This window comes from Protopterus annectens, chromosome 12.part0, assembly GCF_019279795.1.
Source record: "Protopterus annectens isolate FY-2018-M chromosome 12.part0, PAN1.0, whole genome shotgun sequence".
NCBI classification, from domain to species: domain Eukaryota; kingdom Metazoa; phylum Chordata; order Ceratodontiformes; family Protopteridae; genus Protopterus; species Protopterus annectens.
This window is the reverse complement of record NC_056746.1, coordinates 397,059,559-397,076,468: the sequence shown is the minus strand read 5'-3', so window position 1 is coordinate 397,076,468 and position 16,910 is coordinate 397,059,559. Positions and strand designations below refer to the sequence as shown.

At 38.5% G+C, this 16,910-nt stretch overlaps 1 protein-coding gene across 3 annotated transcripts in view; it reads right to left on the bottom strand.

Annotated features, from left to right (window-relative positions):
• Positions 1 to 16,910, bottom strand: part of FOXK1 (forkhead box K1) — a 1,462,137-nt gene that overhangs the window by 235,028 nt on the left and 1,210,199 nt on the right. For 2 of the 3 annotated variants that reach the window (XM_044089495.1, XM_044089494.1), the window contains exon 9: positions 1,284 to 1,343. The exons of the other annotated variant lie outside the window; for it this stretch is intronic. In XM_044089495.1, coding sequence (XP_043945430.1) covers positions 1,284 to 1,343 — 60 coding nt within the window. The remainder of the gene's footprint in view (positions 1 to 1,283; positions 1,344 to 16,910) is intronic. 3 annotated transcript variants of the gene reach the window in all.

Below are 16,910 nucleotides of genomic sequence, written 5' to 3'. Positions count from 1 at the left end.
AGAAGGGCTGCCTGGGTCACAGGGCTTCATCCCTGCAATTAACAGGGCCAGGATTAGGAGCTGGAGATTTTCATGACTATAGTCTGAGTTAGAACTATCTTAACAGGATATCCTAATACATGTAGAGCATGTACAAAGTCAGACTGCAATTTTTGTTAAATTTTACTGAAATTAGATTTCTGTACAGAATAGCAATGCAAGAATTTATAAACAATTCTTGAACCTAGAGTTCTTAGGTATTTAAAGGATGAAGTGATAAGCTTGTTTTCTTGTGTACTTCTCCAAAATGAGTTTTCTTATTTTTTGAATGTTTAGATCAACAGAGGTCTTACCTATTTTTAGAAACAACCTGTCATCTGGAAAAGCTGATGAACCACATTAATATTAAATTCAAGTTACCTGGATTTATTTATAGAAAAAGTTCTTCTGAAAGCCACTTGAAAATTAATCTGAAGACTGTAAGGTTAAAGAGTTAAAATAGATGAGGATACACAAATACTAAAGTACCACTGAATTTTGTTCCACCTGTTTCTCCTCTACTTTTATCTACAGTCAGGGTTGCCAGATTTCCAGACGGACAGGTAGGGACCTAGGTCTTCACTAAGTGAAACTACAAAAACACAAAAGGTGACAGGCTGTCTGGAACACAAATCCACGTTTATTTTAAATATTAAAACATGCCATTAAGCGCTTTTGTCATCCAATCACGATTTCATCCCAGCTTTAGTTTGTGTTTATTTCGTGGCTTTCGCTAAGTGAAGACCAAAAAAAAAAAAGTCTTATGTTTCAACAGGATTTTAAGAGGCAGTGCGGGATTCGGGATTGGGATACTGATCTCGGGAGAGTCCCGCTCAGATAGGGACATCTGGCAACCTTGCCTACTATCCACTTGTGTGTCACAAAGCAAGTTTTTCTCCCCTACTTTCATGAACATAAAAACCACATCCATGTCTGCACTGTTTTCTCTAATGTAATAACATTAAGGACTGATAAGTGAAGTGCCCCTTTAAAGGTGTTTTGAGTTTCAGGCTGGCACCCTGGCTGCATGCATCACAGACTGGAAATCTCCCAGTACTCTGTCAGGTCAACCCATTGTGTTCAATTTTCAGTCTGCTAGTTTTCTATAGCCAAATTAAAATATCAGTCAGTACTAAGAACATTTCTTGGGTCATAACCCATTAACCAAGTATGTCCAAAAGTCTTTAAATAAAAGAAAGAGAGCCACAGGGCAAAAGAGCATGAAGATTAATTATTTGTATTGAAAACAATGAAAAACAACTCACAAACATCTCCTGTATTGAGCGAGTACAACGATGGATGCATTTTCTTAGAAAAGAACACATCTAAAAAGACAAAAAGAAAACACTTGCTATTTCAGGCATTGTGACACATTCTAATAGGGCAAATAATAAACAGACAACTGGCTCAGTGAATAATGTCACTCTATGGAAATACAACGCTCCCAATGTACCAAGAAGCATTTACTACAGAAAACCTTACGTCAACTGCTGATCATTCGCACTGTGCATGTTAAACTCAACTTGGGCAACTCAAAACGGCAATAGTAAAGGCTGTAAACAAGACAGTACTGCAGCTACATCTAAAGTTGATATATGCTCATAGCCGTACATGACTTATCTCTCTCTGCATATTGGAACAGAACAGTAAAACTTCATCTGTTAACACAGTGACACTAAATACAAGCAACAAAGCTTGAAGGAATGCATTCCTGGAAACATTCTCCTGATCTTTCTAGTGGTTAACTACTGTACAAAAAGTCAAATATAACAAAATAAGAAGCCTTGTATGGAGAGTACATGGAGGATGGCCCATCTACGGGTCTTGTCTTCAGGAAGTGCAAGCTACCTAAGCACCAGATTAAATGGCAAAATAGATAAGGCAAAGGATGTTGCTGAAAAGCAGTTTCAAAAATTAACCAATGTTATAGGACTTATAAATGCTGAATGCAGAATGAAACAAATCAATGCTGTATAAGGAATACACTGCCTGACAGTAGAAGGTGCAGGATATGAGAAGTTGAAGAGTTTCATCCTGCAGTACTGGGTTTGATTCTCATAGCATCCTTCTGCATATACAGTACTATGTAAAAGTCTAAGCAAGTCACTTATCTAAGCCTTTGCTCCTGGGATACCAGTGAAAATAGATAATTAAGCCTAGATGGTCTTACTTAAAAAAAAAAAAAATAAAATAAAATACATTTAAAGCATGACTGTGGCCAATGGGACCCTGTGTAGGAGAATGCCCCCCCCCCAGGCATGTCAATATCTTATTTGGCTGTGATCTCAAATTACCATAAAACACTGTTTAAAACTGCATGCACACTGACAGGTTTGTTCTTTACTTTTACACTGACTGCAAAGATTTGGATTTAATTTAGTACATTTATTTTAAACTTTTCAGTAAAACCACTGGCATATATTTGTAAACAATACAAAACCTCACACTGAAAGCAGATGGTAAACCCTTCCTTTCTGAGGCACTCACATTTATTGAAAAAGCATCCAGCAAACAATTAAACTACAACAAATTTGTTGGGATTCGTAGTCCAACAGCATATGGTAAAAAGCGCTAATTATTACAAGTTCCATGAAAAGTTCAGGAATTCAAAAGCCAAAAATGCATTTGCTAGCAGTCTGAGACAGTCTACTGGACACCAATGTTCCTTTTCAGGAGTACTATCTGGTGAAATGACTTGAACCACACAGAAGAGAAATGAAGGCTGAGGAAGTCAAACTCTGCACTGCAGGAAGCAGCACATTAACAGCTTACAGAATGTCCACAAGTTTAAAGCTAAGACTTTAACTATGAATACAGTTTTAATTTAACTTGTTTTTTTTGCAAGGACATGGATGTGAAATGCAGTCTGTTTGTCTACAGCAGTTTGTCTCACACTATAGATGCATTTCACACCCATCTCCTTGAAAAAAAAACAAGCTAAATTAAAACTGTTTTCATAGTAAAAATATTAACATTAAACTTGTCGACTTCATGCTGTCTAGTACATTCACAGCCAAATAGTGCACAGGCTATCAACAGTCAACAAAACAAACTAAGGATCATACTCAAAAATTTGGACTAGCATTACCAGGCTCAGACTATTCAAGTATTACCTGGGAGGCGACTAAATTACATTTAAGAAATGTTCATATATTACAAAAAACAAAAATGAAAATTTGCCAGACATTATGTAGCCATTAAAAGGAAACGAAGAACTGGTTAGAATTTACGAGAAGACTATTTCTGAGTGTCAAAATATTTTTATGACCACGTGTATTCGATAATCAATTCCTCCTGTGTGTCATACACTAGGATATGTAAACACGGTAGAAAATGTAATGAATGGTGTACAATGAAGTTGGAAAAACTTATAAAAAGAAAACTAACCTATGGATCAAGCATAGGAATGGTCTTAGGACAATAAAAATAAGTAGCAGGAGGTGCAGTTTTAGGAAACTGGTAAGGAAAAATATGAATTATCAGTTGGCATCCAATACGGTAGAAAATTTAAAACTTGAGGAATTACAGAAAGGATGCTCAGAATTAAATTAGCATTATAAAACAGGACACTTGGATTACCAATAAAGTTCAACTGATACCTATATTTTCAGAGAAATGTTCAGCATTGTCAAAAAGAAATAAAAAACAGACAGTTATAATAAAGAGGTAACTACTCCAACATATCAGAGAAAATGATAATGGGAGCTCTACAGAAATTTAAATCTAACACTGGAGCAGGGCCAAATAGACTAAATGGGTTGTTCTTGAATGGCATGATAGACCTGGTGGCTGCATGCCTACACAAGCAGTTTCAAGGAAGTCTAGAAACAGGATTTGTTACCAAAGTATGGAAGTTTGCTTTGGTAGTGCCATTATCTAAATGAGGCAAAAATTAATACAGCTGATAACTACCAACCCACTGTAATTTATGAATTAATGAAAGAGAAATTGAAACCTGCCCTGGATACTTTACCAGCATGGGTTCTGTGCAAGAAGGTTGTGTGTGCCAAATCTAATAAATATTTAGCAAAATATCTGGGAAGCAATGGTTATGGGTCTGTCAATGGATGTAATCATTCAGTCCCCTCACCATAATATTATGAATACAATGTGCAAAAAATAATCTGAATGGATATACTATTAACTAGGTATCTAAATGGGTCACCAGTACAAAATTTACAGTTAAAATAGAGGACATTACATCTACGGATAGCACAGTTCTGTAAAATCTTACCATAACAGTAGATGTCCTTCTCATCACTGTTGCAGTATTCTTTGCAATAGGGATCCCCTGTGTAGGGCGGCCTGATATCTGGCCAGTATACCAAAGCGTAAAGAGTATGTTGTACATCAGACGTACGGTCTCCACTCATGGCGTAGGGCATAAAGGTAACGTCTAGATGTACCATCCTCAGAAATGAAAAGCCCCAGTAGGAATGACAGCCTAAGGATATTATCAGCTAATAGGCACATCCAGAAGGAAAAAGGACCAGAGGAAGATGGGAGGAAGCGAATACTGCAACAGTGAAGAGAAGGACATCCACTGTTATGGTAAAATTTTACATAACTGTACTATGTCTTTCCATACCACTGCTGCAGTATTCTTTACAACAGAGAGAGCACAACAGCTCAGAAAGAAGACTGGGAGGAGGAAGGGCCAACACAGGCCGCTAGGAAGCCATGGAGAATGACCCGGGCAAAATCAGCTCTGGCCCTAGAAACCAAATCCAGCTTGTAGTACTTGCTAAAGGTATGCACAAAAGTCCAGGTAGCTGCCTCAAGAATAGAATTAGTATCCAAACCCTTGAAAAAAGCACCAGAAGAAACCATAGCCCTAGCAGAATGAGCATTAACAGAAGAAGGAAGGCTCTTCCTATGAAAAGGATAGCAAAAAGAAATGGTTTTAGATATCCAAGAAGAAATGGTTTGCTTGGAAACAGCCAAACCTAAAGACCTAGGAAGGAAAACAAAAAAAAGATTTACGAAAAGCACTAGTCTTATCCAAATAACATATGAGTTGTCTATGCAAATCTAAGGTGTGCTAAACATTGTCACAAGCAGATTGCGGACAAGGGAAAATAGTGGGCAAATTGATAGACTCGTTAACAAACAACTCATTAACTACATTTTTAAGCACCTTTATTGAATTATCACTTGTGTCATAGACAAATTTACATTCATATGAAAGTAATCAAACTGTATTAACAAGTTAATGTTTACAAAATTATACTTGACATATATTGCTATACATCATATAACCTAAGCAACATTACATAAATTATTCAAGGCCTGCCTCATTTTTTTCTTAAACAAGAAGCATCATTATTAAACCATCACTTACGACACAGGCAATCATACATTTATATAAATGAAAACAAACTGCACTGACACAATCCTAGTTGCAAGCATTTTGCATCACAAACCATAGTGACACACTCCCAGTTGCAAGACATTATACATCACTTATAATCTACTCAATCATTTTCAAACATTACATAGCTCATTCAAGTCTTGCCTTACTTTAAACTTCATTCCTCCTCTGTATGCATTGTTCCCATTATTCTCATTTTTTTCCTACGTAGTTTGCACGCACCCTTTTCTAAAGATCTCAATTCAAGTTGTTTTGTCTCTGTTACTATATTCACTACTTCTAGTATAGTTGGTCTACACTCTGATTTCCATTTTCTAGAAATTGCTTTTCTGGCAGCCACCATAATTAGCACAGCAAGGCCTTACCTTGTCTAGGCAATTCCGATTCTGTATCATAGCTTAGAAAAATCATTTCCCACATCACACCAATCTGCCCACCCATCATCTCCAACAGTGCATCCAGCAGGGAATCCTTAAAGTCTGTCAACTCATGACACTCCCAGAAAACATGTTCCCAATTACCACTCTCTTCCCCGTCACACCTCCAACATTTGCTCTCTACCTGAGGAAAAATTCTCTGGAGACTACTTGGGGTATAAAAATATCTATGCAAACACGTCTAAGCAAAAATCCTAAATCTTCTAGATTTTGTCGCATAATTGGGAAACATACATATATCCTCCCATTGTTTCTTTGTGAATTGCTTATCCAATCTCTTGTCCCAATCCTTTCTAACTTCCTGTCATTGATTCTTATATTTATCAATCATGCAATATTTTATATGCTCCACTAATTATTCCTTTTTAATGGCAGCTTCTCTTCTAGATTCTACTAAAAACTCTACCAGTGCTGGTCTTTTGTTTAGGACTCCCTATTTCTTTCTCTTTGCCTATAATCAGATATCAAGCCTACAGTGAAAGGCAATCTCTAACATGCAGTCCAAATAAATTCTTAGTATCTTCCCATTCTATAATATTTCCCTCTCTAGTTATTTATTTCTAATACCTTTCTAGTTTTCTCCAATAAATTCCAGCTCCCTCTTGCCTATTGTCTATATCCTAATTGCAATCACCCCTATTGGCAGAATCTCCTTTCTCCAGTCCCATGTTAGCTTAATCTTAGGTTACTTTCTGCTACTTTATAGATATAATATTCTGTATGATTACTGTTGCTCTCCTTAAAGGTTTGCATCCAAAATCCCAGCCTCTCCTTGTTTCTTGAGGTTCCCCCATGTTTCATTATCATCTCTTTCTACTTTGAATAATAGTTTTCTGCTTGCGCTAGGTATAGGAGCCTTAAATGTGTAGCTCTGAAATACCCCTTCAAATAGGGTAATCTCAATCCACCCTGTTCTACTGGAAGAATCATCTTATCCCACTTGACTCTTCCCATCTTCCCCTCCCAGACAAAGTTCTTCAGCTCTTTATTAATTGCTATCCATAGCTTATCCTCTGGTTGATAAAAATATGCCTGACCTGTGTATAAGACTAATGGGACTAAAAACATTTTGTTTGTACCTTGCTATCTATATCCATATAACAAAGCTTCCATGTTCTCAGTTTTTGTAGTATCTTTTGTTTAGTCTCTTCCCACATCTCGTTAGCTGCCACACCAGAATAATTTTTAATCCATACTCCTAAGTACTTCATTGCATCATGTCCCCATAAATAGGGATATTGCTGACCAATTCATATGTGGGTACATAATTTAATTGCTATTGCCTTTGTTTTAGCTTAATTAATTTTGTATCCCAAAAAGATTTGAAACTGTCTTAAAATGTTCCACAATGCTGTAATGTCTCTCTCTGGTTTTGTCAGGTATAAAATAATATCATCTCAAATAGAGCCAGCTTTTCTTGACTACCATACCAACTATATCCTTTAATTTCTGAGTCCCTTATTTTCATTGCCAATGGTTCTAAATATAATGCAAATAACAATGGGGAAAGAGAACACTCCTGCCTGGTTCCTCTGCTCAAGCAGAAATTATCAGACAGGAACCCGCCCACTTTAACTTTTTGTCTCCGATCTCTTATACATCCTCATAATCAACCTTATAATTTTTTCAGGAAATGCAAATACTTCCATTGCCCTGCTCATAAAGTCCCATCTTACTCTGTAAAATGTTTTCTCTGCATCAAGACCCACCAACAACAATGGTATTTCTCAGATTATGAATTTCATATCTCTACCTTCTTTTCCACTGTATATATAAATTGGTATCTTGTAAAGCTTCTCAACTGCTTTCAGCAAACTCTGTACACTGTCTATTAACAACATTATTGTTTGTAATCAAGTGCATTAAACACTGCATTCTCTATGTAATGCTTGTACAAACTGTTAATTTTGTAAAATTTTTAAGTACTATTGTGGAGCTTTTCTCCCCGAGCCTCCCTGAAAAAGGGCTCTAGCTCAGTCGGACATTCCTGGTCAACAAATGTCAAAAAAATAAATAAATATTTTCTTACATTCTGCTTCCCTCTGGATCATCAATGTTCCGTTAATGTTGTTAAATGTTTGCCTCCCCTCCACAAAACCACAGAGATCCATATCTATCAATTCTAGCATTACTTTTGCCATTCTTTTAGCCATTACTAACATAAACACTTTATAACCATGGCTTAGTACTGAAATGGGCCTTTATGAAGGTGGATCTGATGGATCTTTACCCTCTTTAGGTGTTAAGCTACCACTGCTTTCTTCCAGGATGTTGATACTTCTCCTCCTCTTAAAAATACTGTTAAACAAACCTTCCAAATTATTATCAGTTTTCTCCGTCCTAGCTTCCAAACTTCCACAGAAATACTATATATTCCTGGGGACTTTCCTGTGGATTGGTTATACATCACAATTTTTATCTCATCTCCTCCTATCCTAACCGTTAGTAACTGAACTTCATCTACCTCTAATCTTGGCATATTTAAATCTTCCATAATCATTTCCATTTGTATCTTTTCTTGATTTCCACATTTTTCTGCTTTATATAGACTTTCACAGAATTTCTGAAATATTTCTAATACCGCTAGACAATCTTGTTACCCTCCTTGTTATAGGCTCCTTAAGCTTGGTGATAGCCATTTCTACTTTCTGTAAAAGTTTTTCTGCTCTAGTGTTGTTATCAAACAACAGCTGCTTAACAGCAATCTTTAAGTTGTGTATATTACTGAGGTAATCCCTTATTTTCTGCCTAGCATTCTGTAGTTGATCCTTTTCTTGTTCTGTGAGATTCCCCCTATTCTGCAATATTTTAACATTTGTCAGTCCCTCTAAATTCTTATTCCTTGTTAATCATAGCTTCCTTTCTTTTATTTCCACCATATTTTTAAACTCCACCTTAATTTTATCCCACTCCCTTGCTATATTTTCAGAAGTAATTCCTAACCTCTCAAATAGCTCCTGAATAATCTCCACTACCCATTCCTTAAATTCTTCTCTTCTCAACAGACAGGTGGGAAAGTGCCACTGTCTCATTTTTATTTCATTACCCTGTGAAGTGATTTTAGTTATTACTGGCGCATGATCTGAAATAATTATTGGGTGTGTATCAAGACCTTCGATTAAATTCACATGTTCCTAGGAAATGTAAATACTGTCTAGTCTAGCCCAGTTTTATCTTGGGGAATAACATGTAAATTCACTCCGAACTCTTATTATTGAATTCACATCTTTCATGCCAAATATTTTCATAAATGCCTTCAAAAATCCACCCTTCTTTGTTATACTTTCCCTTTTGGGTCCTCCAGACACATCTTCACTGCTGCAAATCAAATTCCATTCCCCACCTATAAGTAACTTTCCTTGCTGAAAACTGATTATCTCTCCCAAAAATTTCTTAAGCTTCGTTATAGCAGTTTTAGATGGAATATAAATACATGCCAATGTAATACTTTTCCCCTTAGGACTATAAATCTGCCATTATTACCTTTTTCATCCTATTCTATCACTATTGGAGGTACTCTTGCAATTAATATAAGTACTCATTTTTTCCTCTGTCCCAGATATTCCGCTAAATAACCATTCTGAAAACCTTTCTTTACCAAATTCACATGTTCAGGTCTTTCCAAGTGTGTCTCCTGTAACACAACTATTTGCACTCTACATTTTTTAAAATAGTTCGTTATTCTTTTGTTTGTTTTTTTTGCATTTTTCTGTGACAGCATTGACATTTAAAGACATTATAGAAAGCATCATTGTATTAAACAGTTATTTCCACCTTTTACGTATAACATCTTGTTTGTTAAATGTCTAGTACCAGCTTTTGTGTTACATGCATACTCTGGCAGGTTGAACTTTTATACAGTTGTTTCTTTTCACAACAATTTGAGCCTATGTCACATCTTACAAAATGTTTTGTTTTACTGAAAGCCCTCAATCAAAATAAAACAAATAAAGCTCCCAATACCTCCTAAAAACTATTAATTTAATACTAACACACAAAACTATGTATGTTTTCAAATACTTAAGTTTTACTCTCCTAATAGGAACAAATGTCCTAAACTTTTAGCCATACTCACACACTTGAGTTAACCTAAAAGAAAGGTCACCCATGCTAAGACGCACGGTGCAGCCTGTGCTTCTACTAACTGCTAACTGGTTTTGTTTTATCTTTACAGCTCTCCCACCTGGGAAAACCTCTGAATGTTTTCAGAGAACATTATCTCCTAGCCAGTTTCTCTTATCTTTTTTCCCCCAGCCACTCCTTCTACACCAGACTGTAACCAATTTCTGTTTATCAGAGTGTATCCATGGAATTTATGAGAACCAGACTTCCAGTTTCTCATTATCAGACTGTCTCCATAGAGGTTCATAGGTGTAGGGCCTTTTTAAGCCTAGCCATGCATCCCAAATCTATGACAAGTTCTGATACCCTTGATAAGCATAAGCATGGGCCTTGGAGATGAACCATTTACAGGTTACCTGTGTCCATTAGAGACACAGGTGCCAAACCAGGGATGAATTTCCCATTTCCCATCTAGTTGTCCAAGTTGCACTTGAATTGGGTTAGGGAGGAACTCTGCTTCACATGGCTGGGGAACTTGTTCCACATATGAGGTAGTCTCTGGGATACATAACCTCTCTCTCCAGCAGGTCCTATTTATGTCACAGGCAAGGTTTAAGTCTTTAGAATGGGTAATTATGGTACTGTTTGCTTTGTGTATATGCAGGATGTCAATCAGAGTGTGGTCTGACAATGCCATGTATGCCAGGCATAGATCTCCCCTCAAAAGCCTGTAGGAGACAGAATACAGGGATATGACCTTGAAGTGGTCTGCATAGAACATTTTACTTATGCCCTGTATTCTTTTAGTGAGGAATCTCTGTGGACGTTCCAATTGTTGGGCATGCCTGGTTAGGTACACACCAAAGGGGGCATTATACTCAAGACAGTTCTGATGAATGCCAAATACAGTGGAACAATGACTTCCTTGGACTTAGATGCCATACCTTTGTTAACAACTTGTGCAACACAGAATGGTTTCCTCACAACTGTAGACATGTGATGGTCAAAGGCTAGATTACTATATGTGTCCCTAAGTCCCTGACTACTGGGTAAACTCTAAGGGATGTGTTGTCAGTATGATAGTTACCAGGGATGGATGACTTCCCAAAGGATACTATTATGCATTTCTTAGCGTTTAGTTTTAGTCCATGGCTCTGACACCAGTTGTTTGCCTGTGTCAGTCGCACCTGGTGAACATCTGTGTTAGTGTGAGACTCTGTTTGGAATTATCTGCAAATTTAGTTAGCCAGAGACCAATGACATTGGCCTTGACGTCTAAGAAGTAAATACCAAAAAGAAGCGGTCCAAGGATTGATTCCCTGAGGGACTCCACTTGTGACTGGCCTCTTTGTAGAGGTGGACTCCCCAATTCTAACTCCCTAGGTCCTGTCTGTGAGCCAGTTGGCTATCCACCGGGTGACATACAGGTTTGTACCTAAACTCTTGTGTTCATTAACAATACCCGAGTGGGATACTGTGTCAAATGCCTTGGCCAGGACAAGGTAGGCAGTGTGAACAATTTTGCTCTCATCCATTGCTTTAGTGACCTTCTTGAAGAAGTCCACCAAGTTGAGTAGGCATGATCTGCCCTTGACGAAACCAAACTGGGTTGGGTACAGTGTATGGAGGTTTACTATATCTCTATTGATCATCTCCATGATAATTCTTTCCATGGCTTTAAATATAAGACTAGTGAGATTTATGGATCTGTAATTCCCAGGGTCTGTAGATGGCCCACCTTTGTGCAGAGGGATGACTGTTGCCTTTCTCCATTCATGAAGCCTGTTTGGAGGCTACCGTTAAACAGTACTTCCAGAGGCCCTGACAGGTCAAGTTTCATGCTATTTAGAAGGCATCATGGGATACTGTCTGGGCCCATTGATGCAGTGTTCTTGGTTTTAGAGAGAGCATTAAGGACCTGTTCCCTAGTGATAGTTATATTTGATGATATTTCCTGAGGGAAGACTGAGGAGGAGAGAGGGGTAAAGTTGGAGCTGAATTTATCAGCCAAGGGGTTTACTATATCTTCTGGCTCAGTATAGCAGACATGCGAACGAGACAGTCAATTTCTCTTTATCAGATTGTTTCCATGGAGATATGAGGGCCAGATACAAAACTGCTATTAAGCTTACATTCATTAGCTAGTAAAAAGCATCATAATATTCAATATGCTTTTTCATTTACTAGCTTTCTCTTAAAACTCATTACTAAACCAGTCTAAAGTCCTTAATCCAGTCATTCCTCCCATGCAAAAATGAAAAAAGCACAATAACCAGGCTTTTTTACACTGCAATGCCTACATTTCTTAAAAATGAAAAAAAGAACAGCAGCACTTATTCACAATCCCCATTACACTTAAAAATAACTGAGAAAACTTTACTTTATAACATTCAAAGAAAATCATATACTACAAAAACTGTACTAAAAGTTTTCTTTACTTACAGTTAACTTTCTCCTCTCTTCCCCTCCCCGAAAGCATTTTTCAGAACACTAATGACATGAAATAGGGCATATACTTTATAGCCCCCACAAGCTAAATCAATTCCAATAATTGTCTAATATTTCCAGATTTTCTTGTTCTGTCATACTTCACAAATATAATTATTGCATTGTAATCCCACATTAAGTTACATGTTTTAATACCGTTCATCTCCATCTCCCAAATCCAGTCTTTGCTTCATTTCCAATGTACTCTCAATTATTCTAGTCAACTCTTGTGCTTCCTTCCTTCTCTCCAACATTTTCCATTGAAACAGTGGAAAAGGTTTCACAGGTACAGTCTCTCTGTGGTCTTTACTACCAACAGAACACACAGAATCTCCTCCTATTTTACAGCTCACTTTTTGTTGGACAACCTTTTGCATTTCCTCCTTAGCATGTACTTCATCAAAATTATTTTGTCCCTCCTTGGAAGAATACCTTGAAGACAGCTGGGTACATGAGTTTGAATCTCACACCTGCGTCTCGACATTCCCTGAATAGTGGAATTAATTTACTCCTCCTCATCTGGTGTACAGTGAGTAATTATTCTCCACAAACACTCTGCTGTCTCCCACTTTCAGTATTTTGTTCTTCTGCCACAGTTTTGTCAGAATCAACTCCTTCTGCTAGTAGGATTGCATCTTTAATATTAAAGGTCTAGGCTGCTTTCTCACAGCCACATTTGGAGCATACACAAGATGTGCCTTTCAGCTGACTGCTACTGCTGCTGCTGTGGAATACCAGTCCAGTTGCTTACTTGCACTTTCACAAAATTAATGCAGTCTGCTCCTTCCAGCTTCTCTAGTATAGCTGAAAACCTCAGGTTTTCCCTACGTGCTCTGTCCTCTAACTCTATTATTTTTTGAAACATCTCTTCCTGAGCAGTCTCATATTCAGTCAGACTTTTATTCATTTCAACCTCTGACTTTTTGCAGCTTTATCACCACATCTGAATATCTGTTTAAAGTTTCTTTCATTTTTTCCAGTCTTTTGATGTTTGTGTTGATATACTGTGAGTGTTTCATTTACTTTAACCAGATCTGTGTGCAGTTGTCTTATATCTTCCTGTAAGTTACTGGAAGTCATGTCTGGAGGTTACATTGCTTTTTGCTGAACAGCTGCAGAACTTTCCTCAGTCGGTGTTTCCTCCTCACTTTTTGTATCTGATTTTTTCCCCAGGTGCTCTGTATTTTCTTCTTGGCATCCAGGCAGTACACTGGCTAGCCAGTTACTAAAATTTACCCATAAACACAAATGTCTACTGGCCTTCTCTGTTGAGTATCTGATTTCACCCTGGGAGAGCTAGAATTAAGCTGTTACTCAATGTGCAGCTATCTTGGAAGTCTAGAAGTAGATAATACTTTTGATAAAAAAAAACTCATTAACAACCTTCGGCATAAAAGTAGGATAATTATGAAGGGACACCCTGTCCTTATGAAAATCTAAAAAGGGAGGAACAGCCATAAGGGCTTGCAGTTCAGACACCCATCAGGCAGAAGTAAGGCCAAAACAAAGGGAGGAACAGCCATAAGGGCTTGCAGTTCAGACACTCATCAGGCAGAAGTAAGGCCAAAAAGTACAGTTATGTACACTTACCATAAATGTAGATTTTCGAGTGTATTCACTGCTGCAGTCATTACATATGGGTAATCCTGCTGGCAGGTTGCCCTCAGTTGCCTGAATTCCAAAGTCTTGGGTCCTGCATCGGCTGTCGTCACCCCTTTCCTGACGTCAGGTCGTCAGGGGTATAAAAGAAGCAGCCAACGCCATTTTCTTTAGTTTTTCTTGCCCCAGATGTCAGGTGCCCCCTAAAAGGGTAGCCAAAATTTATATATATATATATATATATATATATATATATATATATATATATATAAAAATAAAATTACATGCAGCAATATAAACTTTACCTTCATCCACAAGCAAATACACCACATAGGTTGTATAAATCAGAGAAGGAAAGATAGATTTCATCAGAAGAAAAGGGGGGATGGCGGGTGGGTAACCTGGACTGCAACAGTGAATACACTCGAACATCTACATTTATGGTAAGTGTACACAACTGTACTATGTTCTTCGTGTTTCACTGTTGCAGTCACTACATTTGGGTAGATTCCCAAATCTATGGTTGGGAGGCTGGAGCTAAACAGCATTAGGAGCGGCTATGAGGCCCTGCAGAACTGCAGTGGCAAAGCCTGCCCTGGATTTAGAGCAGAGTGGCAGATGATAGTGCTTTGTAAAGGTGTGCACTGAACTCCAAGTAGCTGCCTCTAAAATGTCCTTGGTTGGTACTCCCCTGAGAAAGGCTGCTGAAGTGGCTGCAGCTCTGGTGGAATGTGGCCTAATGCCCTTATGCACTGGCTTGCCATGGTATAAGTAGCAGAAACGAATGCAGTGACCTATCCATTTTAAAAATGTCTGCTTTGAGCTAGCCTTTCCTTGTGATTCTGCAGCATATGCCACTGGTAATTGCTCTGTCTTTCTGAAAACTTTGGTTCTGTCCAAGTAGAATCTAAGCTGTCCGTGTACATCCAAAGAATGCAGAATTCTTTCTCCCCTGTTCTGTGGATTTGGATAAAAAGTTGGCAAATGAATGGTTTGGTTAAGAGCCACACTGGACACCACTTTAGGTATAAATGTTGGGTTTGTCCTCAGGGAGACCCTGTCCGGATAAAAAATGATAAAAGGTTCCACAGTCATGAGTGCCTGTAGCTCTGAAACTCGTCTTGCAGAAGTTATTGCTAGGAGCAGAGCTGTTTTCCAAGATAAAAACTTTATATCAGCAGTAGCAGCTGGCTCAAAAGGAGGCAGGGTGAGTTTTTTCAAGACATAGTTGAGGTCCCATGCAGGCATTGGTGATCTCCTTGGAGGCCTTAAATTTTTGGTTCCTCTGAGGTACTGTTTTAATAATGGATGAGAAAAGATTGGTGGCTCTGCATTGTAATGAGCCAAAATGACAGAGGCATGAATTTTAATAGATGAGAAAGATAGGCCTTTGTCCAGCATCTTAGTTAAGTATTGTAAAATCTGAGGAATATTTGGCACAGCTGTATCTGTTCCTTGTGCCTGGTTCCAAGCACAGAATCTCTTCCATTTTCCAGCATAAGATTTTCTAGTACTAGGCCTTCTGGCTTCCAAAATGACATCCATCACAGCTTTGCTGAGAGGTGTGTTTTGTATGGCTACATTATCCGCCATGCTGCCAGGTTTAAAGTCCTGAGTTGGCTGTGCAGGATCTGATTGTTTTTCTGGGACAATAGATGTGGTACTTGAGGTAAGGTCCAAGCTGGGCATTGAGACAAGCTCCTTAATATTGGGTACCAGTGCTGGTGTGGCCAGTCTGGTGCAATCAGTATCATCTTTGGTTTCTCTTGTCTGACCTTTAGGAGTACCTTGGGGAGGAGAGGCAGTGGGGGAAAGGCGTATACTGATAGGTTTTTCCAGCTGAAGGATAGGGCGTCCACTTTCCATGCTTGTCTGTGATAAATCCTTGTGCAAAATCTCTTTAATTGGTAGTTGTGAGGGGAGGCAAATAGATCTATGTCCAGGCATCCCTATTTCCTTGTTATCATGCTGAAGACTTGTGGATTCAGCTGCCACTCGTGGGGATCCATGAGGTTTCTGCTTAGCTCGTCTGCCAGAGTATTTTTTCTTCCTGGCAGGAATTGTGCCTGCAGATATACTTGGCAAGTCAAAGCTGTGTCCCACAAAGTCATGGCTAGTCTTCAAAGGGGGTGAAAATGTGTGCCCCCCTGCTTGTTTATATACCACATGACCATGGTGCTGTCTGTCTTTATAAGTAGTTGTCCTGGATGAAGCAGGCCCTTGAAGGCTGCCAGGGCATTTTGAACAGCTAGCATTTCCTTCTGATTGATTTGTAGATGTATTTGGTTTGATTTCCATGTTCCCTGAATGCATCTTCCTGCTATATGGGCCCCCACGTGTAATCTGATACATCCGTTGTTAGTGTCTGCCTGGCTGGGGGTAATACGAATGGCTGTCCCTTGTTTTGGTGACAAGCCTTTGCCCACCATCGAAACTCCTGTTGCAGGCAGGGAATGAGAGTAATTATAGTTTCCAGGCTGTGGCAATGTTGAATCCAAACACTTTTTAGGTACCACTGAAGTTTCCTCATATGCAGTCTTGCATATGGAATGAGTAGGATGCAGGATGCCATGAAGCCCAAAGCCTGCAGAATTTTTCTTGCAGATAACTGGGCCTTTGTTGCTAACATTTTGAAATAGGTAGTCAGTTGCCTTTGTTTGTCTGGCGTGAGATAAGCCATCTGGGCAGTTGTATTTAAGCTTGCACCCAGGAATATTATCTCTTGAGAGGGTACTAGTTTTGATTTCTTTTTGTTGACTGTGTACCCTAGGCATGTTAGAAGTTTTTTTCACAAACGCCAGATGCTGTAGAAGGATGTCTTTGTTCTCTGCTTGAATGAGACAGTCGTCCAAGTAAGGATATATTTGTATTCCTCTTAGTCTGCAGAATGCAATTACTGGTGGCAGGCACTTTGTAAAGACCCTGGGCACAGTAGA